General features: G+C 40.2%; 2 protein-coding genes and 1 long non-coding RNA gene across 3 annotated transcripts in view; 2 read left to right on the plus strand and 1 right to left on the minus strand.

Annotated features, from left to right (window-relative positions):
• Positions 1-12,358, plus strand: zc3h12b (zinc finger CCCH-type containing 12B). The gene is made up of 6 exons (XM_077546819.1): positions 1-81; positions 4,017-4,791; positions 5,062-5,201; positions 5,394-5,628; positions 5,966-6,072; positions 6,148-12,358. Exons 2-6 carry the CDS (start codon positions 4,193-4,195, stop codon positions 7,572-7,574), a joined length of 2,508 nt encoding a protein of 835 aa, XP_077402945.1. The 5' UTR covers positions 1-81; positions 4,017-4,192; the 3' UTR covers positions 7,575-12,358.
• LOC144036301 (uncharacterized) lies at positions 3,776-16,867 on the minus strand. The gene is made up of 4 exons (XR_013288622.1): positions 16,567-16,867; positions 15,481-15,624; positions 14,848-14,952; positions 3,776-5,119 (listed from the first exon to the last, which is right to left on the minus strand). It is a non-coding gene; the product is annotated as an uncharacterized LOC144036301 (long non-coding RNA).
• Positions 16,427-26,369, plus strand: part of LOC144036299 (moesin a) — a 15,427-nt gene continuing 5,484 nt past the window's right edge. The window contains exons 1-6 of the mRNA XM_077546827.1: positions 16,427-17,149; positions 24,528-24,611; positions 24,816-24,911; positions 24,995-25,269; positions 25,366-25,449; positions 26,122-26,268. Of these exons, the coding sequence (XP_077402953.1) occupies positions 17,138-17,149; positions 24,528-24,611; positions 24,816-24,911; positions 24,995-25,269; positions 25,366-25,449; positions 26,122-26,268 (698 nt within the window). The 5' untranslated portion in view covers positions 16,427-17,137. The remainder of the gene's footprint in view (positions 17,150-24,527; positions 24,612-24,815; positions 24,912-24,994; positions 25,270-25,365; positions 25,450-26,121; positions 26,269-26,369) is intronic.

Genomic DNA, 26,369 nt, shown 5'->3' on the forward strand with positions numbered 1-26,369 from the left:
CTTGAGCAAACTGCGACAGCACAGCAGCGCCAATGGCAGCCAAACATCCGTGGAGCGGGCGAGGAGGATGACAGCAACATGGTGAGACTGCACTCGCTGCATGGCAACACTCGCGACCGATTTAGGTGCGCTCTCTTCCACACGCACGAGCCCTGTTGTGTCGCCGCAACTTCGCCGCAGTGTAAGATTTTTCCATTTAACTTTATCTCAAGTTCGGAGGAAAATGTTAGCACGCGCGCGTCAGCTACAAGCTAACACACGCTCGCAAGCGTATGTTAAAGTTAGCATCTGGTGCTATTTAGTGGCTATGTTTTTATCTTCCGTGAACTAAATGCAGACGCCGATCGACTGTCGTGGTGTACAATTTAACCACGGTGGTGCCCACCGTGCTACTTTGTATCCATTAATCACACCAGACGTAGCTAAGAAAGCTAACCTGGTTAGTGGATGTGGCTAACGTGTTGACTCCAGCTGGCTAAGTAACCACAGAGCAGCTTCGTAAGCGTGTGCTAACTCGGGGCCTAAATGATGTTACAGCGATTACTTGTGTGCAAAGGTCGCCAATTTGACATCCCCTGTTATAACGCTATAATAATCAATTCGGTAAAATATGCGATCTACTGTGGTGTTGTGTTGGTTACCATCCATTTAAAGGCGCGATGCTCTTGTTAGGGATGACATGATACAACGTTGATATTGACGTGCATTTAATCGTAACACGTTTGAAAATGAGTGCTATCAAAGTAACCGAAGTTTCTATTTAAAGTACAAGCCGTGACTCATTGAAATTCTTTATATCACTAGTTTATTAATATCCGGTGTGCCATTAAGTGAACTCTAGAACTTTAAATCATGCTCGACCAAAACCAACAAATGTCCATCGTTCTGTCTTGAAATGTGATTTAATCCACACGCAAATTAGTCATACAATAACTTGTTCATCGTATTTGCAAAAGTTGAAGAGAGCATAATGTGATTGATTGGATGATGACTTGGTAAGTTTTTATTGATACTATTAGAAGCGTTAATTTGAGAATATGTTCATTATTGTGGTTATTACCAGTTGGGTACTAAAATATTAGATGCATACCTTAGTTTGATACAATGCAGGTCAACATAGCGTTACCAAATGTTACTTGATGCAAAAAGTTTGAAAGGCTTGAATTTTTTAACCTAAATTTCAGGATGTCAAACTAGTGCAGCAATAAATCACCCAAATTGATGTCTGTGTTCAGTTATTCCATTCACCCTAATCACTTGCGATTTTTATATTGTGGTTCTATATAGTTCTCTCATCAGTCAAGTGAAAAATTGTTTTTGAATACTACTCGGGCACAAAGTTAATTGCTCTATTGCTTTTACGTAATTGCAACATATCAGTGTCAATTGCTTGACTTTCTGTATTAAATATTAAAAATAATAATGATAATAATTTAGTATTATAAAACAATACAAACAAAGGAACATTTGTATGATAGCTCCCGCCGCTTTGCTTTTCTAGTGACAATCGGTTCACTACTTTTCAAGATGCATTGTGGGATATATAACCTGTACTCGCTACTTATTCAAACAGTACTACAAAATTGCAAACTCACCATATAGCGGATAGGGAGTTATTCCGAACACAGACAGGCTGCAGAATGGACCTCTTCATATGTTGCCATGTAACATTCATATACAGATGGTCTCTTGTCTTGTAAAATTATAAACCTGTTAATCAGAAAGGTAAATGATTGGACTGATCTGCTCCACTTACAATCATGTCACCTTAAAAGATTATCAGTTGACTGCGTCAGCTTTTGTTTACACTACAGTTGCGTTATTTAAATGTTGCGTTTAGTTTTAGTAGAGCGGTTATGGTGGCCAAATAAATGTTTGCAAATTGATCGGATACACTAACAGACTGCAAATGTATGCATTTGTTGCATCAGATTTACTTAGTTTTGTATTTCGTCCCTAAACACAGGTCTGCCTGTCAACGCCTTTTTAAAATTAAATTAAACAACTGATGAAAACCTCTGTTGCTAAAGAAAATCATTCGTGAATGATTTTACCCTCATTACAAAACCTAAATGGGATATGGGATGGTTTTGCAGACAATGCCATATTGAAATGCTTTGTTGAGACAAAAGTCTGTGAAGTAAAAAGTCATTTTTTATTATTTTTATTGTCCTCAAGAGTTGTGGTGCAAAGAGTAGCGTATCTGCAAGTGTTGTGCATTTACTGGCTGCCTGAAGAGAGATGATGAGCTGTGTTTGCTTTAGTCGTGACTTGTAAAAAGGAGTTAGCTGATGACACGGCTGTGTTGCTAGGCAACGCACATCATGGGCTGCGCCTCTTGAATCTGGCAGTATTGTATCTGCTCTCCACCTAAACCGGCTCGTTCCTAAAATGATTTAGATTTTCACGTGTAACAAAACATATTTTCTACTGTAAGGCGTGCCCTTATTGAACATAACAGATTAGTTGCCAGGCAATGTTCACTCTTTGAGAGGGCTGGCGGCACACTGATGCACTGATCAGCCCACACTGTCTCAGGTTCTATGCACTCATGCGTGTCTGCCTTCAATGTTGCCTTTGTGCTTCAAGGCGAGGGCTGTTCTGCAGTACATTAACAGACCAGGCATTTTTTTTGTATTATTTAAAAACCAATACACTGCAGGAAGAGGAAAGTCACATACATATTTGTGGTCGGTTTCATTATTCTCTTTCTTTCTTTCCGTTATCTACAGGGAGACGAATCGTGACTCTGGTCGGCTGATTCTAATGCACTGCATATGTCTAAATTCAAACTGTATCATGTAATGTTCACAACACATTACTAAGATTGAAAAGTGAAATAGTCAACATGGCATGATAAAAGGTTTGCATGGCTTTCAGACGGATCAGTTGCAGAATGGTGGTGGTGTCTCTTTTTGAATATTCATATTTTCGTCATTTGGCCCATTGGTAATATTCTCGCTGCATACCAACGACAAGGGAAACGTTGTTCATTAATGCAACACTGTTTTGATGCATATTGAAGACTTGGGATGTTTGATATCACTTTTTTTCAGACCAGTACCCGTAGGTGTACTCAGCTCTTGAGTAGTCACCGATACCGATACCACTAGTACTTTTGATACATACCCCCCCCCCCCCCCCACAATACAATGACAGATAATTTTAATATACTGTATACCAAGTCAGTATTTTTTCTTAAAATTGCATGAAATTAATGACAATTTTCCATTCATCTAATTTCTATCATAAAATGAGCACGCTAGGTTGTGTTAAAGCAGTCAGATTTTTAGGATAATGTTCTGATGGTGACTTTCACCATTTTTTATTTTATTCTTAATGCTCACTATACTAATAATAACAACCAGAAGACTGCATATTCAATCATTCTTCCGGTATGAAATAATTCAAATATAAATATTCCCTTCCAAGACATCTTAAACCTTCTAAATGTGCAGAAAATTTCTTACGTGAACATTTCTCATTCTTAGGAGCTAATTAGTGTAATAATATAAAATATTTTACAATAGTAAAATTTGCATGGCAGATTCCCCTCACAATTTTAATTTCTTAACATAAGTGAAAAGAAGTTAAACAATGTACTAATTGCTGATTCGCTTCCAGTTAATTAATCTATTTACAGATGAAAAAAAAACATTCAGTTATTATTATTATTATTATCATCATTATTATTATGCTATTTGCGGCAGCAATTGATGGCTTGTTACTTATCCCCCACTTATAGAGGGCGACAGCTCTTCTTGTTAGGGCTGGTTATTGTTTTGGAATAAGTGTTGCAAAAAGAAAGCCCACTAAAAAAACAAAACGCACAAATAAGATCTGCCAAAGTCTCAAATCATAGGCCGGCATGTTGACTGTACGACCTGTCAAAGTTTTTCAGCAATTTTTTTAGGCAAAATGTCTGTTCGTTACTGTACAGGTTTTGGTAGTCTTAACATTTTTAAGTCCCACTGTGTAACCAGTATTCACGCATATATTTTTTTGCTCTCTTTCAGGTTTAAGTAGTTCACACAGGGAAGAGTGCAATCCTTCAGTCCAACTCAAGGAGTGTTCCGAGTCCAGCAATGAATGAGATTCCTTGGTTGCAGGTGAGGTGAGGAAGAAGCATGGGGCGTGAATCCGAAGTGTTGAGGCAAACGTGACAGCATGTTCTGCGTCGGAAAGGCTCAAAATGGAAAAGCACCCATGCAGGGAGGAGAACACTGACTCGAGCAGGGACCAGCATGCCACCGATGAGCCTGAGGACGGCAGCAGCTCGGAAAGTGACGCCGAGGAGCAGCAGCGGCAGAAGGCTCAGGTGAACGACGGCAGCTGTCAGAACTGGGAGCCCCTGGCGGTGGCAAAGCCCCATCGGCAGCTGTGTCGTTCCCCGTGCCTCGACCAGCCCAGTTTTTCCCAGAGTAGCACCGTGCAAGAGTCCCGCGATGACGAGACCAGCGCGGGGCCAGCGATCAAAGCGGCCAGCGAGAGGGAGTACCAGACCAAAATGGACTTTGCGTTGAAGCTGGGCTACTCTGGAGAGCAGGTGGAGATGGTGCTCAATAAACTGGGGGCCGCTGCGCTAATTAATGACATTCTTGCTGAGCTGGTAAGGCTGGGGAACAAAGTGGAGCCCGAAAGTCAACCCTGCAGCACTGCAGCCACGTCGCTATCACTTACACCGTGCGTCAAAGAGGCTGTTAGTCCTGAGGTGTCTGTGGAAGAGGAATCTGCGGACCCTTACGACAACCTCAGGCCTATTGTCATTGACGGATCAAACGTGGCAATGAGGTAAGATGCTCACAACTTAGCACTCAGAACCGTGACATCATTGCGGTTCAGCATTCATGAATTCACACATTTGCTGACATTTTAGGGCACTATCACCCATTTGCTATTTTTGTGCTCATGGTAAAGCAATAAAAGCATTGGCGCCATCTTGTGGCATCTTGGTGCCAAGGAATTATAGTGAAATGACTTGAGGAGGAGCATTTACAAAATTCTATTGTTTTTGTGTGGTCTCCCTATAACAGGAGTTCACTGTATCTGTTTGTTTTTCAGTCATGGAAACAAAGAGGTTTTTTCTTGCCGTGGTATCCAACTTGCTGTCGAATGGTTCCTGGAAAAGGGGCACAAAGACATTACTGTGTTTGTCCCAGCATGGAGAAAGGAACAGTCAAGACCCGATGCCCTCATTACAGGTAGCAAAGCAATGTTTGGCCTGCTATTGTCAGTGTACGTGATACTGCATTTAATGAGCATTGTAATAATAAGAGGCAATCAGCGTCTGGGGTTTAGGATTAGCTGCTAAAAGTTACCCAAAAATAATGTAGTATTCTCCTCGTATTTATGTGTGCATCCCTAGCCACCTCAAACATTGTTTCCCCTCACAGATCAAGAAATATTACGCAAGCTAGAAAAAGAGAAGATCCTGGTTTTCACCCCATCTCGGAGGGTCCAAGGCAGAAGGGTGGTGTGCTATGATGATCGCTTCATAGTGAAGCTGGCTTATGATTCTGATGGAATTATTGTGTCAAATGACAACTACAGAGACTTGCAAAATGAAAAACCAGAGTGGAAGAAGTTCATCGAGGAACGTCTCCTAATGTATTCATTCGTCAATGACAAGTAAGGAGCTATGCACCTTTTATTCAACGCTAAATCATATAATTGGAAAACAGCATATTTGTACAGTGATGCTACATCATAAATTACAGCCTCAAATGATGCTGAAGCCGTATTCCTAAAGATTTTAGTGCAAAAAGCTGCCCGAAGTGGCCCAAGTCTTAAAATCACTTTTTTTTTTTTTGAATATCGCCTAAAAAAGAAGAGTAGATTTGACTAAAGATAAAAGTTATTCCTGAAGAATCCTAGCTCCTAACTCATTCACGCCCGCACTGAAGCAACCCCCTTTGCTCTTGAACTTGAATGTACTACTAACATTGAAACATTTTCATGTCTTTAGATTTATGCCACCTGATGATCCACTGGGAAGGCACGGTCCAAGCTTGGAAAATTTCCTTCGCAAGCGTCCTGTTGTCCCAGAGCATAAAAAACAACCTTGCCCCTATGGTGAGTCAGTTAAAAAAAAAAAAGGGTTTAGATTCCTTCCATGCTGCTGACTTGATTTATTCTTTCCTTAAAAAGGCAAAAAGTGCACATATGGACACAAGTGCAAATATTATCATCCGGAGCGCGTCAACCAACCACTGCGGTCGGTGGCCGATGAACTGCGGGCCTTCGCCAAGCTGTCTGCCGTGAAGACGATGAGCGAGGGGGCCTTAGCCAAATGCGGCACCGGTCCGGCAGTTGTGAACAGGGACGGCAACTCTGAAGTCAAACGCGTGGCGCCCAAACGCCAGTCGGACCCGAGTATACGCTCGGTGGCCTGCGAGTCTCCAGAAACTCTGTCCGTTGTGAGGAAGTCTGAGGCAAATTCAGTGCCTTCCCTTGTGACTGCCCTCAGCGTGCCCACCATGCAGCCCGCCAAGAGCCACGCAGCCGGGGCCTTGAACACGCGCTCCGCCAGCAGCCCTGTGCCGGGCTCCTTGCAGTTCTCACATAGTTCGCTCGAGCACATGTCTAGTGTACACTACCCTCCCATTTTGGTCACCAACAGTCACGGCGCCTCCGTTACATACAGCGAGCAGTTCCCAAAGTACGACTCGGTCAGCGATCACGGTTATTATTCGCTGCACAGTGACTTTTCAAACATGAGCATGAGCAGTATGCACAACGTCGACAGTTTCTGTAGCATGGAGCACGAGCACGTCGTGTGTCAGAGAACTCGCAGCCACTGCCCCGAGTCCTGCCTCAGCCACTCCAACAGTGACTCGTTCTCCTCCTACGGCGAAATGTACCCGAGCTCTGTGGACGGGAGCCTGGAGGAGAGCATGAAGGGCCAGCAGCAATCCCCGGCAACGGGGAGAATGCCGGCGTTCCCGCACGGCTTTCGACACGAAACGCTCAGCAGGGTGCAGAGTTACGGGCCGGAGGAGCCCAAGCAGGGTCCACGGAAGCCGCCCGCGCCTCACCTCGCCACGCGCATCCAGCACGTGGCAGTGGGCGCCAGGTCCAGCTGCCCCGGAGACTACCCCATGCCTCAGAACGTTCTCCCGCCGCTGTCCTCGCAGCCGACGCGCTCCCTCGGTATGACTCGCATGGACAGCGTATCCGATTCCAGGCTGTACGACAGCAACCCGATGAGGCAGAGGCGACCGCCGCTGTGCCGAGAGCAGCACGCGAGCTGGGACCCGCTGCCCTGCGGGAACGAGTCTTACGGGTACCACTCGTACCCGCTGAGCAACAGCCTGATGCCGTGTTGCGAGCGGGTCATGGTCCGCAGCATGCCTGACAAAATGGAGCAAATTTGGAACTCGCCGTGGGAGGCCACGGCTGCCGCGGAGCACCAAGAACGGTACGTCATCCCCGAGCACCAGTATCAAACATATCGGAACCTTTGCAACATTTTTCCTGCTTATGTGGTCCATTCAGTGATGGAGAAGAACCCTCATTTGACAGACCCACAACAACTGGCAGCTGTCATTGTTACAAATTTGAGGTCTTGTCACTGAGGGACCCTTTTTTGTTTGTTTTTTATTTAAAGAAAAAATAATAATAATAGGTGATTAAGGTGGAAATTAAATAGAGAGATTGGAGTGTTTTGTTTGCAAAGACAGGCACTTGATAAATGTTGCCAAATGCGCAACATTTGCCCTCAGGATTTTTATTTTATTTTAATGTCTGTTGCAAAATTCAGCAGCTTTCTGGTTTTTCATCAGCAAGATGACATTAAGTCAACAGCATAGACGAAGTTTGTCTGACATTTTTAAAGTACAATTGTAAGATGTTTCACATAGTGTGGTACATTTGTAAAAGGAAACTTTACTGTACGTTTCATACCGCATCTCTCATACCTAACCAGGAGCTGAGTTTCCTATCAACATTTGAAATGGAGTAGAAAAATGTCAAATATATGGATTTTGTCATCTTAGTTAGCTGTTCTCTCAAATTTGTCAGACCAATTGGTTGACAATCTGTGCCTGGTTGCTCAAAACTCGGTTAACTTTAACTGGCTGCTACCTTGACGCTAAAGTTAGCACACCTAGTGAACGCCGCTAACTTTTTAATAGTGTGGAAAATAACTTATTTAATAGATTTATTCAATTTATAAAACAAGCCTTTGATCTTTTTGGACATTTGAACGTCTTATTAAACGAGGAATTGTGGCGTATATTAGTGCTAACCAGTCATGCTAACCACACGGTTAACTTTGACGGTGCGATCTTTTTGGACATTTGAACGTCTTACAAAATGAGGAATTGTGGCGTATATTGGTGCTAACCAGTCATGCTAACCACACGCTGTTAATTACCAACGTGACTAACCATGTTTTGAACAGCGCATATTTTACGGCTGGCTAGCTAACGGCGGTTTAAGAATTTAACTGGCGGTTAGGGGTTAACCAGTGGTAAAAAATAACCGCTAACTGAACAACCGGGCCCTGATTTCAACAAGAGGCGACGTATCAAACTTTGGCCCACCTGCTTTCAATACAAGCCAGCAACAATCACAGTTGTTGCGTTTTCAGCATTTGGATTCATTGAATGAACAATATCCAAAGTTTTAGCCACATAGCTTTTAAGAAGTTCCTGTTCAGGTCATGTGGATGTGCTGTGAACGGCATCGCAAACGTTTGTGGTGCAGTAACAACTATCAATAACGTTCTTGAGTTTTGCCTCTGCTGTAAATAACTGGTGATTATTTTGTGCATTTCTTTCTAAGACGAATAAGAGGGAGGTACGCGCATACCTCCATGAACTATGATAAGCATGAACTATGATATTTAATGGCCTTATATCTGAATGACCTCACGCTTTTAGTCTTCAATGAATGTCTTTGTCATTGAAGTCTCCTACTTTCAAAACGCAAAGCACTATCTCAGTATGGAAAGAGATCTATTTTCTCAGTCTCACAAAGCTACTATTTTGGTAGAATTTGACAGTGCACAAAGCAAGCCAAAAAGAGATTTTGTCTTGTATACAAGTGCACGTTGTTATCAATGTACATATAAATCACACAAAAGCCATTATTTCAGTCATTTATAAGCTGCTAAATAATGCCAAAAAACGGTTATTATTCTGACGTCACATAACATTCAACTTGACATAATTGGAATTAGTTCTCATTTCCAACTGTTGTGTATATTTTTGTCAGATTTGTTGTGAAAATAGTATATAATATATGTAGCGCTTTTTATGTATCTAAGGCTTTTAGACAGCGCTGAGGTATTTTTTATTTTTATTTTTTAGCTCTATTTCTCTAGTACAAATTAAGTACTCCTGGGTGTTTCAAATCTCCCTGCGACCCATCACAAATCCAATGTTATCACTTTTTTTTTATTTATTCCCAGGGTACATACAGCACATGATTATCTTTAAAAAAGAAAGAAAAAAGGAGCTACTCTGAACTTCTTCAGTTTGTCAGTGGATCTGTTTGTTGCTCATTTGTATCAAAGTAACATGCACTTAAATGGACTGACTTCACACTGAGACACATAAGATGGTGGGACAGCTTGAAGAACCCGATTACAATTGATTTTTTATACATTGTTGAAAAAAGCTGCAAAGCAGTAACGTTAAATTAGATGCAGTGATACACGCTCAGATAACAACTAAAGTGTAAAAATTGGATGATCACAATGCATCTGCAGTAAAAACTGAAAAAATGTTTACCGTCAAGAGTTGCACACAGATTTGTTATAATTAGGTGGATAGATTAAAAATCCATCCGCGAGTATTAGGCCTGCAAGGTTGTTAAATATAAGTTTTTTTTTTTTTAATTGAAGAAAACCCCACAAATGACATAAATGCAAGAAAGCATGTATTTAGTATGATGTTTGGCTTTTATTGTGAGAGCGGACGGCTCAAATGCAGTTTGGCTGTGCCTTGCAGCACATTGCTCTCAGGATGCTTTCACTTTTTTCACGTCACTGGCCAAAAACCAGTGGTTACTGCTGGCAAGAGTCTATTCTCTTCTAACGAGTGATATATTTTGTGAAAACTTGTACATGTATATACAGTTGAAGCGTGAAAAATGCATTGTAAAACTTTGTATATGTATGTCCAAAGTATGCACCTTGAGTTGTTTAACAAAGGGTCTTTTGCGCGCGGCTTTACACGATGCTGATATCACTGTTTGAGTGGTAGTGTAATATATGGGTAGTTTGAATTTTGGAGTATATTTTTCATGAAAATTCTATTCAAACTTGTGAAATTGTATGGCAATTCGGGATTTTGAACTTCAAGGTGCCACTGCAGATAACAGCGGTGTCGTATAAAGCCAGCCCAACTGCAAGGTGACGCTCTGACTGCATTTAAAGGGAAATGCCACTTGGTTGAATCTGTATGATCACCTGACTGAACATCCAAACGTTCTTATACGGAAGTACAAAATGCCAACGCGCCACACAGATTTTCAACATCAAGTGGTATTACTCTTAATTGGCAATTTGTGTGAGCCAGATTATTTTTCTCAATGGTGATTATTTAAAAAAAAAGAAAAGAAAAGCTCTCTATAATGTTTGGTAAAACTAGTGTGTATAAACATCCAAAAAAGAAAAAAAATGAATGTTGTATCGCCCAAATGATTTTTTTTGGGCTTTTGCTGACTTTGTTTTTTTTTTCATGAAAAAAGACGAGGCCACTTTCGGCCAGCTGTCTGTTCATGAGAAGGTGAAAACAAACTGCCTAAATGTTTCTTCATATGAAACAATCAGATTGCAAGGCTGCTGTCACCCGTTGTTTCTGGCATTTGGCTCAACGTTTGCGTGCCCCCCCTCCCCCCACCCACCCCCCTCCAGCTAGTTATATTATCATATTCCAAGAAAATGTTTTGAAAATGTAAAGAAAAAGAACAACTATCATCAGTGACTGAAAGAACACCGAGTTAATTGCACTGACGACTTTAATCCGTCTCGACTCGCAACTCCAATGAAAGCGGAATTATTGTCTTCAGCAAGGTCAGATATTTCCTCTTACAGGCAAGGCGCCTTTACTTGTATAGCACATTCCATACACAGAGTGTAACATGCTTACCTCATTCACTGCCATTGACGGCTATAGACGTATTAAAAATTCATTGGCACTATTTCTATTTAACATTTTTTCCCACTTTTGTTAACAAGAGTATGAAAACCTAGGAAAAAAATTACTGTACATTTAGAAAAGATATTAAAAAAATATATATGATTAATCATGAGTTAACTATTGAAGTCATGCAGTTAATTACAATCAAAAATTTAAGTTTAAATAAAAAAAGATTATTAAAAATTAGGGGCGATTACATTATTTAAACGTAATTAATCGCTTGACTTCACTAGTTAACTCATGATTAATCACTAATTTTATATCTGTTCTAAATGTACAATTAAAAAAATTCTAGTTTTTTATACTCTTGTTAACAAAAGTGGAAAAAAAAAAGTTAAACTAATAAAAATAGTTCAAATTAATTTTTGACGTCTATAGCCGTCAATGGCAGTGAATGAGTTATTAATCTGGGATGCATCATGCATATCAAATCAGTACATGAATACAAGATGTACACAAAACTGATGAGTCATTTTATGGATTTGAACTACACACATTAAAAGGCAGCTGCCCCGCTCGTGATCTAAAAGGAAGTGACATTTCAATAGTCATTTTTAATCACTTGTTGGGACGTATGATCCTCAAGTTTGTCTATATTCAATTTGATTGCTACATTTTCGAGCTTGTACTTGAGAGGCAAAAATTCACAACAAAAACCCTGTCCTATATGGTCCAGCTTTGAGAAAAAGCTTTTCTCATGCTAAGTAGTTTAGTCAGTGCCCCCCACATTCCCTCTTTTGTAAGTGCCGCAAACAACCAAGCCACAAATGTCTAGAATTGACTTTTACTTGTTGATACAAATTGTATCTCTAACTTGAATGTAAACTAAATATCAAATGTATATTATGAAAATAGTTTTATTTAAATAAAGTGGGTGGGGGGGATGCCTATTGTGTGTGACACTGTGTGTCACTGGGAGTAGCCCATAGGTATGTACTATCTTTTATTGGGTACAGTAGTTAATGACCTGGTACCTTTGATGTGCTGGGTCAGTGCACTGCAAGACAAAACTGCGCAGCACTAAGTTACATGCCCTCACTGTACATACTTACATGTGTTCCTGTGGATAGGATTTAATGTGTAAATGTAAAACATTACTTCAGTTCACTTGAATGTTGTAACCTGTGCTTATTTTCCCTTGATTTGTTAATATTTTGCCTTGTATGAAAACTTTGCATATTTGGGTGTTAAAAAAAAAAAAAAAAGTTAAACACACAGAGTGTTACACACTGAACTAATCCACTTTAAAGGACACTTTTACTAAACACTAATAAATGATAGCACAGTGCCAGTTTTGAATAAGTTGTCTATTGATGTTTGTTTTTTTTTAATATTAATTTTTCTCTTCAAACTGGAATTTAATGAAATGTTTGGCAGTCGGTTTAATGACTAAACAATGTTGGTAAGCAGATGTGTGCTGTTTGTTGTTACTTTGACCTCTGAAATATATTGAAGTAGTGTGAATTAATAATTTTGCTGTCTATGGCCAGTTAGTGTGTACTTTCAGCTGGCGCCCTTTGGAAAATTGGACTTGTGCTATTTTGAAATTATGTGTTAAATAGCATGTCAAGACCAAAGTTGTTGTTTAAAAACAAAACAAAACAAAAAAAAATTGTACACATCGTGATTAGTGGTTCAAACACACATTCACACTAATTGTGTACCTTATATGACACTTGATGCCAGCATACTCCCAGATGGACAGAGTTGGTATGCAGAATGCCAGGACTCAAGGTGTGCCCATTAACATGACTGTACATATTTACAGTGTTATACTCAGGTTTAAACCCACTAACATTCAAAATCACATGGTTCAAAAACAGCGAGTTGTACTGGTGACTTCTCTAAAGTGGTGTGAGTGGACCGTAGTGTCTGCAGTGTAAAAAAGGGAAACATTAAAGCAAGCTTTTTGTGTTGTGCTTATCTGCAGTATTGTGATCTACACTGACTGGAAAGCATTGCTTTTTCTTTTTTTTTTGTAGACCAAACTAGATTATTTGAGTCTGTGGACTCAAACAAAATGTAAGTCTTAATGACATGTGTTTCTCACCGTTAATAAAGCTACATTATGTTCAAACTGTGCTAGCTCCTCCTTTAATAAAACCATTTTTGGGAATGTGTGAGTTTGGTGTGGAAGAATCGCATCGGACACCTTCAGTGATATTTAATATTATTGTAAAGCCACTGTTAACAAGTGGTAGAGATGCTGAACTGCCAGCTCAGTCATTATTTGAGTTTGAGCACCCTCCTCTGGCTAAAGTTGTGCATGGAATTGGGATAGATTGGCAGTAGGCTAGACTTAGGCACAATCATATACACTCACAGGAATATTTCAAGCCTAACAAGGTTTATGTATGTTATTTTTTACATAAATTCCCATTTACTTTTTTTTTATTTTTTAGATTATTTTAACACAAACCTACCTTACATAAATTCCCATTTACTTTTTTTTTTTTTTTAGATTATTTTAACACAAACCTACCAAATAAAACTTATATGATACTTATACATTTGTCTAATAAAGCATATTTATTTCAAATGCATAATCCTCAGGTTTATGCTATTTAGTATTAATAAAGTATAATTGTTTTTTTATTTCTATGTTTTTGGGATGTCTGCATTTAGTTTCATCCCGAAAACAAAAAAATGTAAAAAAAATAATAAATATGGAGAAAAAAATGGACATAAATGTTTTTCACATAGCAATATATTTATCATGTAATTTAACCTGTTTATTATGCAATTCAAACAATGTAATTTATGTATTTTAAATAAATACTTTCATTATTAGGGCAGCACGGTGGCTGACTGGTTAGCACGTCCGCCTCCCAGTGCAGAGGACGTGAGATCGAGTCTGGGCTTCGGCCTACCTGGGTGGAGTTTGCATGTTCTCCCCGTGCTTGCGTGGGTTTTCACCGGGTACTCCGGTTTCCTCCCACATTCCAAAGACATGCATGGCAGGTTAATTGAACACTCCAAATTGTCCCTAGGTGTGATTGTGAGTGTGGTTGTTCGTCTCTGTGTGCCCTGCGATTGGCTGGCAACCAGTTCAGGGTGTACCCCGCCTCCTGCCCGAAGCCAGCTGGGATAGGCTCCAGCACCCCCGCGACCCTTGTGAGGAAAAGCGGCCAAGAAAATGGATGGATGGACTTTCATTATTATTAATTAAGAGTAATTATACTTTATTAATACTAAATACATGAACCTGGGGATTGTGCATTTCAAATAAATAGGCTTTATTAGATTTATGAATATGTATTATATAAGGTTTATTTGGTAGGTTTGTGTTAAAATTAACTAATAAAAAAAAGTAAATTGGAATTTGTCATGTTAAAAAAATTACATATTTTAATTTATATATTATATTTTATATATATTTATATATATATATATATATATATATATTATATTTATTTTATATATTATATTTATATATTATTTATATAATATTTTAAATTACATCTTAAGTCAGGCTTGCTTGAAATGTTTCTGTGAGTGTACTAAGCAGCATCGTTTTAGTCTGAATTTGTGATTGAGCTTCAGTAAGTTTTTCACTCCACAGGAGGTCATCTTACCCTAGAGGTGTAGTTCATAGGAATGTAACTCAGTGAGTCAACACAAAGGTATTTGAGTTGGTTACTTTTTAAAGGTCTAAAATCTAATTCTGGCAGAATTTCACCTCAGGCATTGTGGTATTTACCTTTCATCCCTTATCAGCAGCAAACGGATTGTGAACGTTTCGCAGATCTGGAGCCCGCCGTCCCAGCTGACATTGGGCAAGAGCAGAGGACACACCCTGGACAGCCTGTCAATCACAAGAGAGACAGTTGAAAATGAAAAAGACTGCCAGTACTGTATCTGAATCAGGGGTCAGCAACATTTTGCGCAAGGGCCACAGAGTTGTCACTGCTTAGTTTGGATGGCGTTACCGATTTAGACACACTGCACATCACCGGTCACTCCAAAATCTTTGTTTAGTTAGATTGTATGCAAATAGTTATGTTCTAGCAAAAATCCAATGTTTTCGACGCGATGAGGAAGTGTGATAGCCCGATGTGAGCTGCATGTTAAGAAATCAGTACAAAGGCATCATTTAGCTTGTCGAGCTCTGAGGAAATAGTGTTATGAATCATCCCTCTGTATCCCCAAAGAGTCAAGAAGCCAGAGGCCGTTGTCTGCCATGATGAAGCATATTTTTGAAATTGGTGTAACATCTTCTGACTCTTCTAGCTCTCCTTATAGGATATCTGACTTTGAAGCAATCTGGAGGGATCAGGCTTGCAATTTCCAGGTTATCCAACGCAATAAGACAGGCCAAACTTCATGATTTTACCTCCATCTACTGCTGCATGCTCTTGCTCACCACATTGTGGGCCCACATGAACATTTCTGCTGCGGCGTCTGCTGGAGCGTTTTCCGTCATTCCAGTAGCGTTGGTAACGTGGGGAAGGCAAATGACTCCCCTTTTTTCCACTGCCTGTATAAAACATTAGAAAAAAGTACTTATTACTTATGGTAATTATTATGTTTCTTTTAGCTGGTGACAACCATTTTGTCCAGAATTTATTGTGTAGTTGGGCATAATAATGGAACATGTGTGCAGAAATACTGAAACTATCCATTTTCCGTGCATATAATCACGTCTTTTTTTTTTGTCAAAATGGGCATGTTACTTTTTCAATTTCTGCCGATGATGGCATGATGTAAAAAAAAAAACCTATATAAATAGATGTCTAGTCATACATGGTTGAAATCTTGACTGATTGAGATAAGGTGAGATGGCCATCAAAATCCCAGTTTTTTTCTGCTTTGTAAATCCCACAGGTCTCAATCAACTAACCAATCAACCAATTAGGATCTAAACTGCAGTTTCTTTCCTCTTCATTAGTTTTCGGGAGGAGGTTGTAAACACAACAGGATCGGTACACTTTAGTGTTACCAATTGCCCTTGCTCTCTCAATGTATAGTATATGTATTTTAATGGTTTTATATTTTTATAGTGTGTTTAAAGACCTTGAAATAACTGCAGTGCTGTAAATGCTATAAAAATATGTCTAGAGAGTTTTTCAATGGGGTATTTCTATATATTGTGGGTATATTGTGGATTAGGCTATATCTGGGCTGGGCTGGAGATCAAGTGTAGTATCTTCTTATCAGTTTAACGTAACCCCAGCGATGAAGAGAGGATTGCTCTAATTCATTTTACAAGTCAATTACCTAATAAGAGATATATTTAGTTATTCAGCACACGGGTTTATTTGTCGGGTAGGAAGGGCTTCATGGTCCTTGCTTGAGTCCCCCAGGAGGTCGTTAGTATTAAATTATCTTATTTTGACAAAAATAATGAATAGGAAGTAAGTATACATATGGGGAGTAAAAGTCAAAACTCGTCAGAAGAAAAGTGTCGATCTCTACTTACGGGGAAAACTACTTAATTTACTTCCCACCACTGAGCACCTGGTGGGCGTTTTATCGACAGTAAATTGTTATTATAAACTGAAACAATTAAAACGAGAGCACGCGAAGCGAGTAAAAGGTCTTGGCAGAGTCAAGCCGAGCCAGGAGAGTGGCTGTGTGCGGCCATGATGATGCAGAAGCAGCAGGCGGAGTCTGCGGGCTCCAGCTAAACCAAACCAAACCGAGCTTCTCCTTCTTTCTGTCTGGCTGCTGTCCTGTCATCGGCCTGGGTGTGGTTTCAGAGTCCGGGTACCGTTAGCAGGAAATCGAGCTTTCGAGTTCATTTCTTTTTTTCAGGGCGGCACAAAGACTAATATTCCCTTCGAAAGTGATAAGTTACGTTTTTGGAGTGTTTTAAATCGAGCTAACAAGTAATAGGTTGGACTCGTTTTGGACAGGAAGGCGTTTCACTGGCGCCGTTGTTCTGATGGGAAAAAGTTTTCTGGTGGTTTCGACAACTGCTCGTCTGTTCTATTAGTTTTTGGTTGTGTTTTTTTCCCCTTCTTACCAGAACCGGACCAACAAAAGCCAAGATGCCGAAAACGGTAAGCTTGATTAACCTAACTATTCTTATAACGTAAACGTCTTGTTGTTGCTCATGTTTAACGGAATCCTACGTTGATATGCGTCCGACGCCGGTATGTGACTCTCTATTTTGGTGTGCGTATTACTTAATAAGTGCTTCAAATGGTTTTACTGGAATCTTTTAAAATTCTCGCGACGACACAATACTTTCCGTTAGGAGAGTGCGCGTGCGCGCTCCCGCCCCAATGCCTCTTCAAATGAGCGCTTAAATCACATCCTTCATTGAGGCCTTGAGGCTACTTTGTATCACAATCCATCTTCCCACGTCCCCACACGAGTGGCACGGTTGAGAATCCCGACCCAGGGTGGGCTTTGTCTTGGGAGGTTGCCCTCCATCCCCCCCCCCCCCCGGTAGCCATGGAGCTCGTGTTTCCGGAGGCCTCCCCATCCAGCCGGGGCTAGCTAGCAGGTAGAAGCCGAGATTGGAGCTGTCAAGACGGCCCAACTATGTGTCCTCCAGCCCCTGCTCTACCTGCCCCCCCCCACAAAAAGATTTTATAAGATGTTGTGGCATCATATTAACTTCAGCAATCTGTTTTAATGTGGCATAGCTGGGAACAATGAAGAGAACCCCTCCTCTCATTGTTGGGGGGTGTTTATGGGGGGTGCACACACACTCTTTGTTTAATTTAAACTGCATAAAGCTCATGTTTCTAAACCTTATCCTCTGTTTTCTATTTGATATATCTAAGCATAAACATTGGGATTTAGTACAATAAAAATCTACTACTCATCCATAAATGTTAAACTGTGATATTTACTTTTAAGACAGTGGGACAATGAAAGTATTGTGACCCATGACTCGTGATGCTGCTGATAATATACACTGTAAATGTTTAAATGCACATTTGTTTATCAATGGAGGAATTGTGAAATACAAACTTTTGTTAGCAATACCGAATAGTGGTTTCAAACTGGGGTCCATCAAATTTGCAATGAATTATGTTGTGTCAGATGTACATATTAGGGACCTGTATGCCAATCTTAAAAACACACAACAAAGCAATTACTCTAGGGTGACTAAATGTCTGGTATTGTCGACGGCAGTCCCGTTTTTAGCCCTGCTTCCTTGCGTCCCAAAAGATTTTTTGATATTTAGCTAAATTGTAGCGTCATTTAAAAAATCCGGTCACCCTAAATGACTCCTCCCTTTGGGCCAATTAAAAGCTGTGATGATTGTGACGTACCGTGTAGTCACAAATCTGACATGCTTGCATGCATTTGCAGCATTACTAGCCAGTGGCAATGGATAAATATTTAAAAATATAATTAAAATTAGTTCGGTGAAGCTCATTTCTCTTAAACAGGTCATAAATATTTAGGCAGAAACATTTAAAGAAATCAATTATTCATTATGGCATGTAAGGGTACATTTCCTCACTGTTGGGCAAAAAACCCTCTGTCCAAATTAGGAAAATTTCACATACACTATTGGTCGGTCACCCCTCGTACAGCTCTGTTATTTTTTTTACAAATTTAAGATAGCTTGAGAACTTTAACGATAGGATGTTTAATAACTTAAACAAAAGTCCTGCATAAATGTTTCTTTAAAAGGTGCAATGCTAAAAATGGGAGAGAGAAAAATAGATCACTACCAAAAAAGAAAAAACACATTGAAATATTATGATGAGTACATTCTAATTTTACTAGAATGAAGTCACAATGTTAGGAGGAAAAAGTTGGAAAGCTAAGAGATTTCAAATTGTTACATTACAAGACCATCATCATTCAACACCATCATCAGATGGAGCAGATTAATATGATTGGGTCTGGAGAAGTAACCACAGACCAAAATCAATATCAATTGAAGAAGGCGCAGTTGCATCCTAAAACTGCAAAGAATGCAATAGTGCGAGTGTTTACTGTGCTTTTTAGAAATAGGTTTAGTGTGTTACTTAGGCGACCGTCTGGGTGCTAATTGTCTTGAGTAGTGCAGCTAGGATACTGTTAGCCTCGACAACAGTGGCGTGGTCCCCTGTTTACTGAGGCTTCACAGGCCGGGAGAAGCTCAAAAGGAGCTTTTACAGTGTGTTTACAAGCAATACCATACAAATGGTTCTATGCTGCTATGTTGTTTAGATGTCCTGCTTTAGTGTTAAAAAAAAAAAGGAAACTAAAAGGGGACAAATATCTGGTCAAGAGGAAGGTCACTGGCCATAAATGATGGAAAGAATAACTGAAGAACAATGTTTTCGGGATGAAAAGTTTAGTACTTCCCAGTATTAGAGATTAGTGGTAAAACAATGAGCTTGCCCTTTTGTAAGGTTATTTGATGGGGCCAAAAAAAAAAAAAAAAAAAAGGAAGCAGGATCATCTGACTCGGCAAGAAAGTTCAGTTTTTGCCAAGTGAAAGTTGCCTTTGGAGAAGTGTAGCCACAGTAGGGAGGGAGGTTCAAAAAATCCCCCCCAATTTTTTGTCTTAATGATTCGCAAATTGGCAATTATTCCAAAAGTTGCCCGTCTCTGCCATCCCTCCTACTGGCAAGTGCTTGAGTTTCTCAAGGAAGTTACGGTGTGACTCAAATGTTCTACTCTTACATCAGTTCCTTTCTGGTAATTTCCTCGCCCGCAGCCTTATATGGACTTTCACATCACCGTCAAGCTGCTCTCCTCACTGCCTGCTCCTCACATGCCGTGCACCACTCAAGATTGCACTGGAGCACTATATCAGCCTTAAAGTGTCATTTTATCACAAGTTACTGTGATTCTTCTTTTCTGTCCGGGTTTAAAACACTCCCTAAATTTAGGATATATTTTAGTTAGATATCCGTATGAAAAAGTTATTAGTATGTCAACATTTTAGGCTAGCATTCTCTGTCACACAAATGAACAAACATTCTCTAATGTAAAGCTTGGGTACGACTTACCGTTTCAGTCGGAAGTCAACAACATTGGTGGTTTTCTTGCTTGAGGGACAAACATTGAGTGTGTGTGGCTATGGTGATTTGGTCAATGGAAAGACGTGGAGGTATGCTAGCAGGGGATTTAAGGAGGCCGTAGTGCGCATAGCAGAGCAGATTAGCAGTTTGTAGAGTTAGAGCTGCTGGAAAAAGTGAATGTTTTTTTTTTACACAAATTGTTGAATATTTTCACACTTGGATTTGGCGTGACTTTTATACTTCGGAAAGTAAGTAGTTTTATCTTAATATTTGTCATTTTTGTGTGCTAATTCGTGCTATCTGTGGTCCATTTTTCAGTTGTTTTCAGCTTGAATCGAAAATCAAGGTTGTCTAAAGATAAGAGCAAGCTTGAGGTTTTGCCAAATGTTTGTACTGAAAGTTCTGCCCCACACCCTGCAATGACACTTCTCACACACAAGTATTAGTGAATTGTAGGAAGTTGGAGCGAACAGGCTTTCATGAGCGAAATACTAGTTTGGGAAGGTAGAGAGAAGGATTCCAAATGTTGACTACCTCGCCAACAAAAGGCGCTAAGATGGATGTGCACATGTATGTATATTTAAGGAACAATGGTCATGGGAAAGACCCCACCTCGCTTTGTGAAGCAAGCTCATCCTCCTTTTTCATCCCTCCCTCTTCCTGTCTGCCAGTTTGCACTCTTCAACTGGAGGGTTTCGAGCGTAACGCTCGGTTGCATCCAGCCCTCAGCTGTAAACACATCTGGACTGCAGACACAACAGTACACACACAGCCACAGGGCGTTTGAACTGAGGTGGGAGGTTTAACAGCCTTATTCTGTACAACACAGATATCTTTATGACTCGCATAGTGTGTCACAGACTTCTTTTCTTTTTTTTTTTTTACTTGCCATGTAAATGTGAGATAACCTTTTAGTGGCACAAGTCTGAGCAGACATTTTTACAGTATTGCCGCCATTTTTGAAATGTATTGTTGGTTGGTTTCTTAGTAGGATTATGCCAAAGAACTTTGTTAAGGGGCAACCCAATTACCAAGAAAAAAAACCTGAGTTACTTATGAGGATCTGGATGTAGGCATGGAAAAGGGGACAGTATGGTTAGTGTTCAGTGTGAAGTTTTAAAGGTTTTTCTGGAAGTCTATATGAGTATTATTTTTGTTTAAAATGGCAGTGGTTGATGTCAGCCATTTTAGGTGTCAGGCTTGTTTTAAAATAAAATGTTCAACTTGTGACACAGTTTAGACTCTCAAGTATGTGATTGGTGACAGCCCTTTAAATTTAGAATGGGGGCCTTCAATAAAGTCAAAAAAGCTAAGGCCTGGATCATCATAATGTATAGCATGCTGCGTTATTAATTTCTCAGTAGAAGATGAAATTCCATATTGGAAGCTAGTCATCATCTTCGCAATTAAAAGACAATTCGATACATATCTCGATACATGGGGTGTGAAACAATTCGAAGACATCTCGCATATATATTTTATATCAAAACTGATTTTATGATTCAAATTGGTTTCCATTACACCCCTAGCCCTAGTGGAAGTATGTCTGTTAGTATATCGGTTCAGCCGTTACAAAAACATGCATGTTAGCTTAATTGAAGACTGAATCGTCCATAGTTCTGAAGCTGAGCGCGAATGGTTGCGGTCTGTCTGTCTGGTGACCATTCTAGGATGTTCCCCACCTCTTGCCAAAAGTCAGATGGAATACACTCAAATTTACCCACAACCCTAATGAGGACAATAGAAAACGGATGGATGGATAATTGTATACAATTCCAGAAGCATTTATGTTCGTCGAAACGCTTAACTCCCATTCTTTCTTAAGTTTATGTAAAGGGAAGTTTGTGTTGAAAAAATTTTGAACCTGGCATTATAATACATGTCAATATTAGGGAAACAAAGAAAATGGTTTGATTGTAAGTATTTTGTACAATTAATTAAATATTAACAATAAAACTAGTATGATCCATATCAAAATATGTCTGCGTGTTGAGGTTTTATTTGGCCTATTTGAGGACCTCATAGAGACAACTTATCACTTCATCAATAACTCTCGGATGTTCACTGTGTTTAAATCAGAGTGAGGGTATCCTTTCTGATAAAGTCTCTAGCATATCATTTAACTCTTTGACTGCCAGATGTTTTCAGAAAAGGGATGCCGTGGGTGCCAGCCGATTTAAGCATTTTTGACTGATCTTTCAAGGTCCACAGAAAATTATGTGTTTGGACTATGGAAACACACATACTACCAAATGAAAGATTGGACTCTCATCTTTCATCAGAAAAAAAAGTTTGTTTCTACCTTATTCCATTTTTCAGTAATCAACAATAGAAAATGGTTAGTTTCACCTCTGTTTTGAAACAAACGTCTTTTAACGTCTTTGGCACTCCTCCATAGGATTTTACTAAACGTTATTTAACGTTTTTGGCAGTCAAAGAGCTAATATGAGTAATTAGTAGGTAGTTTTTCTCAACATATCATTTGTACTTTTGGATATTGTGGTCGTCTACATCAAGGTTATGGCGATTTACGGCGTGATGACATCAATAGGAAAATGAGATTACAACTGTGTGACTGTACGTCTTAGTCATGTTAAGAAATGCAACTGGCACAACATTAAAGCATCATAATGACCCCGATGTTGCATGTTGGTATGGCTTGTAAAGTGTGTGTTTGGCCAGGGTACATTGTGCCGTTGCCATGGGGGAAATGATGAGGTCGAATGCATGGAAACATGGGCACGTGGGCCGAAAGGGCGCGGGTGAGTGCGCGCTAAGAATAGTGTGGGCGACACACCCTACCTAACACAAGCAGAGAATGTAGCCGCGTGCTTCTTTTTTTCATGCAACGTTATTCATTCGGGCTCAGGAAATGAAGCGGCTGAAGGTCCAGATGGGTCAACGCGAGATGAAATGAGTTTTTGCAATGGTTTCTTATCGGCTTATTAGTACTTAGCATGGACCCAGACTGACCTACAACTTAACTGCTGGCGATGACAGGAAGTGACAGAGGGGCAAGTGTCCCGAGCTGTAAATGGGGTTCTGCTGACATGAATGGGAAAGAACGCAACTCTCGTCAGCCCCTACTAGCGGGGGAAATAATGCTTGCCATTGTTGTCGAGGGCTGGCGTGGGCCTCGGCATGCACAGTTATTTCCCAACAGGCGTCTTGTGCTGCCTTTTTCATCATCTCGAAGAGGGCAGAGAAATGAGAAACGGCAACACAATCAGTTTGCTGATTCCAGAGTAAATCTAATATTTGTATGACCTCGGCAGCTGGATGCAAGTTTGAATAAATGAAGGAGGCGCGTATTATGGATTTTTTCGCTTCTGTTACACGTCTCACGTCACATCACTGCAAAAACATAGAAAGGGAATGACTTGACTTAGGTGGTTCTTACAACACAGTACATTCCACATTCCTGCCTCAATATCTGATGTGTGTTCAGTGCATTCTTTACTCGAACAGGAAGTTCCCCAGTGGTGACAAACTAGCTACAAATAGGTGTATTGGTATGTTCTTGGCAGAACACAGAGCAGCGAGCTGACTGGTGACTGCTTGATACATGGCAGGAAGTAAGCCGTTCTCCTGAGGGTGAAGCGGCAAAAAAGCCTCACAAGGCCTCGCCACCAAAGGATGTGGTTACTTCCTGTAGATAAGTTCCATACTGAGACCAACTAGACGGCCACATGGGCTTTCATGCCGTCTACGTGCAGAAAAAAATAGAATGACTCATCATTCAGTCAGATGGTTGTTGGCTTGTCCACGATGATATGTGGAATTAGCTTATGATGTGCAGTGAAGGAGCCAGGCTGAAGTTTTTCTAACTGTAATATGGCTTAAAGGTGAAGTCGGCTCCCCAAAAATATTTACAATATATTCTGTGCAGACCCACTAGTCTAAACGTGGTATTCTGATTAATATTGTGTTTGTGGAATATGAATAATTTTGTCCATCTCAAGGGGGCGGCCATTTTTCCACTTACTATGGACTGAAAATTAGTACTCGGGTAATGACGAATCACAGCTCAGCTTGCGTACGTCACATGACCAAACTCAGACAACATATGAGCCGTGATTGGTTGTTACTTGAGTCCTGAGCAACTGTGATGTCATTTTCAGTCAACAGCAAGTGACAAAATGGCCGCCCCCTGAGATGGATAAAAAAAAAAAAACGGTTGGATTTTGTTGCTTAACTCGTACTCCACAAATGCAATATAAACCAGAATACTGTGTTTAGACCGGGGGGTAGGGGGCATTCAATAGATTCATTTGGCCTGATCAACACGAATGTAAAATTACCAAATGAACGCCCTTATTATTGAAGCCTGATTGTTTTGTCGAACAAGTTTGCATCATCTGGCTTGCTGTACTTTTTTTGATTGACTTGTTTTTAATGAACACTTTTGTCCATGTTATGTTTGCATTGTTCATTCATTCCATTTGTTCATTACTTTTAGATTAGTGTAAGAGTCACCACAATGGATGCGGAACTGGAGTTTGCCATTCAGCCCACGACAACAGGAAAACAACTCTTTGACCAGGTAGGACACACAATAGTCACTTATCTTTGCCTCTAGTAACACAAAATGATGTCTCGCCTCTACTGAATGCTATTACAGTACAACTGCACCATACAAAGTCTCCCCAAAACAATAGATGCTCATTTGAAAGATCTTGTGCTAATAGTCTAGGTATTGTTTTTTTTTTTTTTTTAATAATCTGTATGTATAATTTTATTTTTTCAGGTCGTTAAGACCATCGGGCTTCGGGAGGTTTGGTACTTTGGACTCCAGTACCAGGATACCAAGGGTTTATCAACATGGCTCAAGCTCAATAAGAAGGTGAGCTCTTTATTGATTTTCCTGTCTTTGACGCTAAATGAACCACTATTTGACCTGCCGTATATCCTACTTGATGATTTCAGGTGACAGCCCAAGATGTGAGGAAGGAAAGCCCGCTGCTATTTAAGTTCCGTGCCAAGTTCTTTCCTGAGGATGTGTCCGAGGAGTTAATCCAGGATGCCACCCAGCGGCTGTTTTTCCTGCAGGTGAAGGAGGGAATTCTAAATGATGATATCTACTGCCCTCCCGAGACGGCCGTCCTCCTGGCGTCCTACGCGGTGCAGGCAAAGTATGCCGACTATAACAAGGAAGTCCACACGCCGGGCTATCTCTCCAATGAACATCTGCTCCCTCAGAGGTAATTCCTACCGCGCTAATTCATTAACAAGACAATCAGTGGTCATCTGGGTTTTGTATCAGCCTCTGCATGACCTCTGACCTTTCACGTCGGCAGAGTTCTGGACCAGCACAAACTCAGCAAGGACCAGTGGGAGGAGAGGATTCAAGTGTGGCATGAAGAACACAAGGGAATGATGAGGTAATCACTGTTCCTCCTCCTTCTCAGTCTCATTAGATAAAAAAAAAAAAAAAAAAGTTCCCAGCTCATTATACGGGTTACTAATTCTATTTGTACTGCTCTACTCTGTGCCAAACTTTATCTGACTCTGTCTTCTCTCCTTTGTATGCCTCTCCCAGTGGGCTGGCATGACTTTTCAAACATAACACTGGCAAGGGCCCAGAGGTCATGATACACTTTTCATCGCTAGTGTTTTCTTTTTGGTTGTCATAACCAAGCGTATGTTTTGAATCGGAAATGAAGCACAAGCTATTTGATGCAACAAATATTAACCTGGATGGATCAAAAGACAATCACATGGCTGACACAGATGACCATTTACAACACAGGCCAACATTTTATTTGATTTTTTTTTTGCCTAAGCCAGAATTTGCCAGCCCCACAGAGACTATGATTTGTTTTGCTCTGTTTGGACGTGCTAACGCTCTGGTAAGACTATTCGAATTACGCTTAAGACCTCGACACGTAGTCTGCTATGCTTGGGTAGAGCGACTGTTGTACAGAAGTCTTAAAACTGCCTTGAGGAAGTGACTGTGGCTCGCTGAGATCTGAAAGTCACAAAATATATATTTTTTTCTGCCTTGACAACGTTAAGAACATCCTGTATTTAAAATACATTTCTTGTGTTTTCAGAGAGGAATCCATGATGGAATATTTGAAGATTGCCCAAGACCTGGAGATGTATGGAGTCAACTACTTCAGCATCAAAAATAAGAAAGGAACAGAGCTGTGGCTGGGAGTGGATGCTTTGGGACTCAACATTTATGAACAGAATGATAAGTGAGTGTGTACAAGGCAAGGGAGGGCAGCTTTATTTATATAGCGCATTTCTTACACAAGGTCATTGTACAGAATCAGCGTACCGAGTCGATGAACCAGAA

Source organism: Vanacampus margaritifer, chromosome 16 (assembly GCF_051991255.1).
Source record: "Vanacampus margaritifer isolate UIUO_Vmar chromosome 16, RoL_Vmar_1.0, whole genome shotgun sequence".
Taxonomy (NCBI): Eukaryota; Metazoa; Chordata; class Actinopteri; order Syngnathiformes; family Syngnathidae; genus Vanacampus; species Vanacampus margaritifer.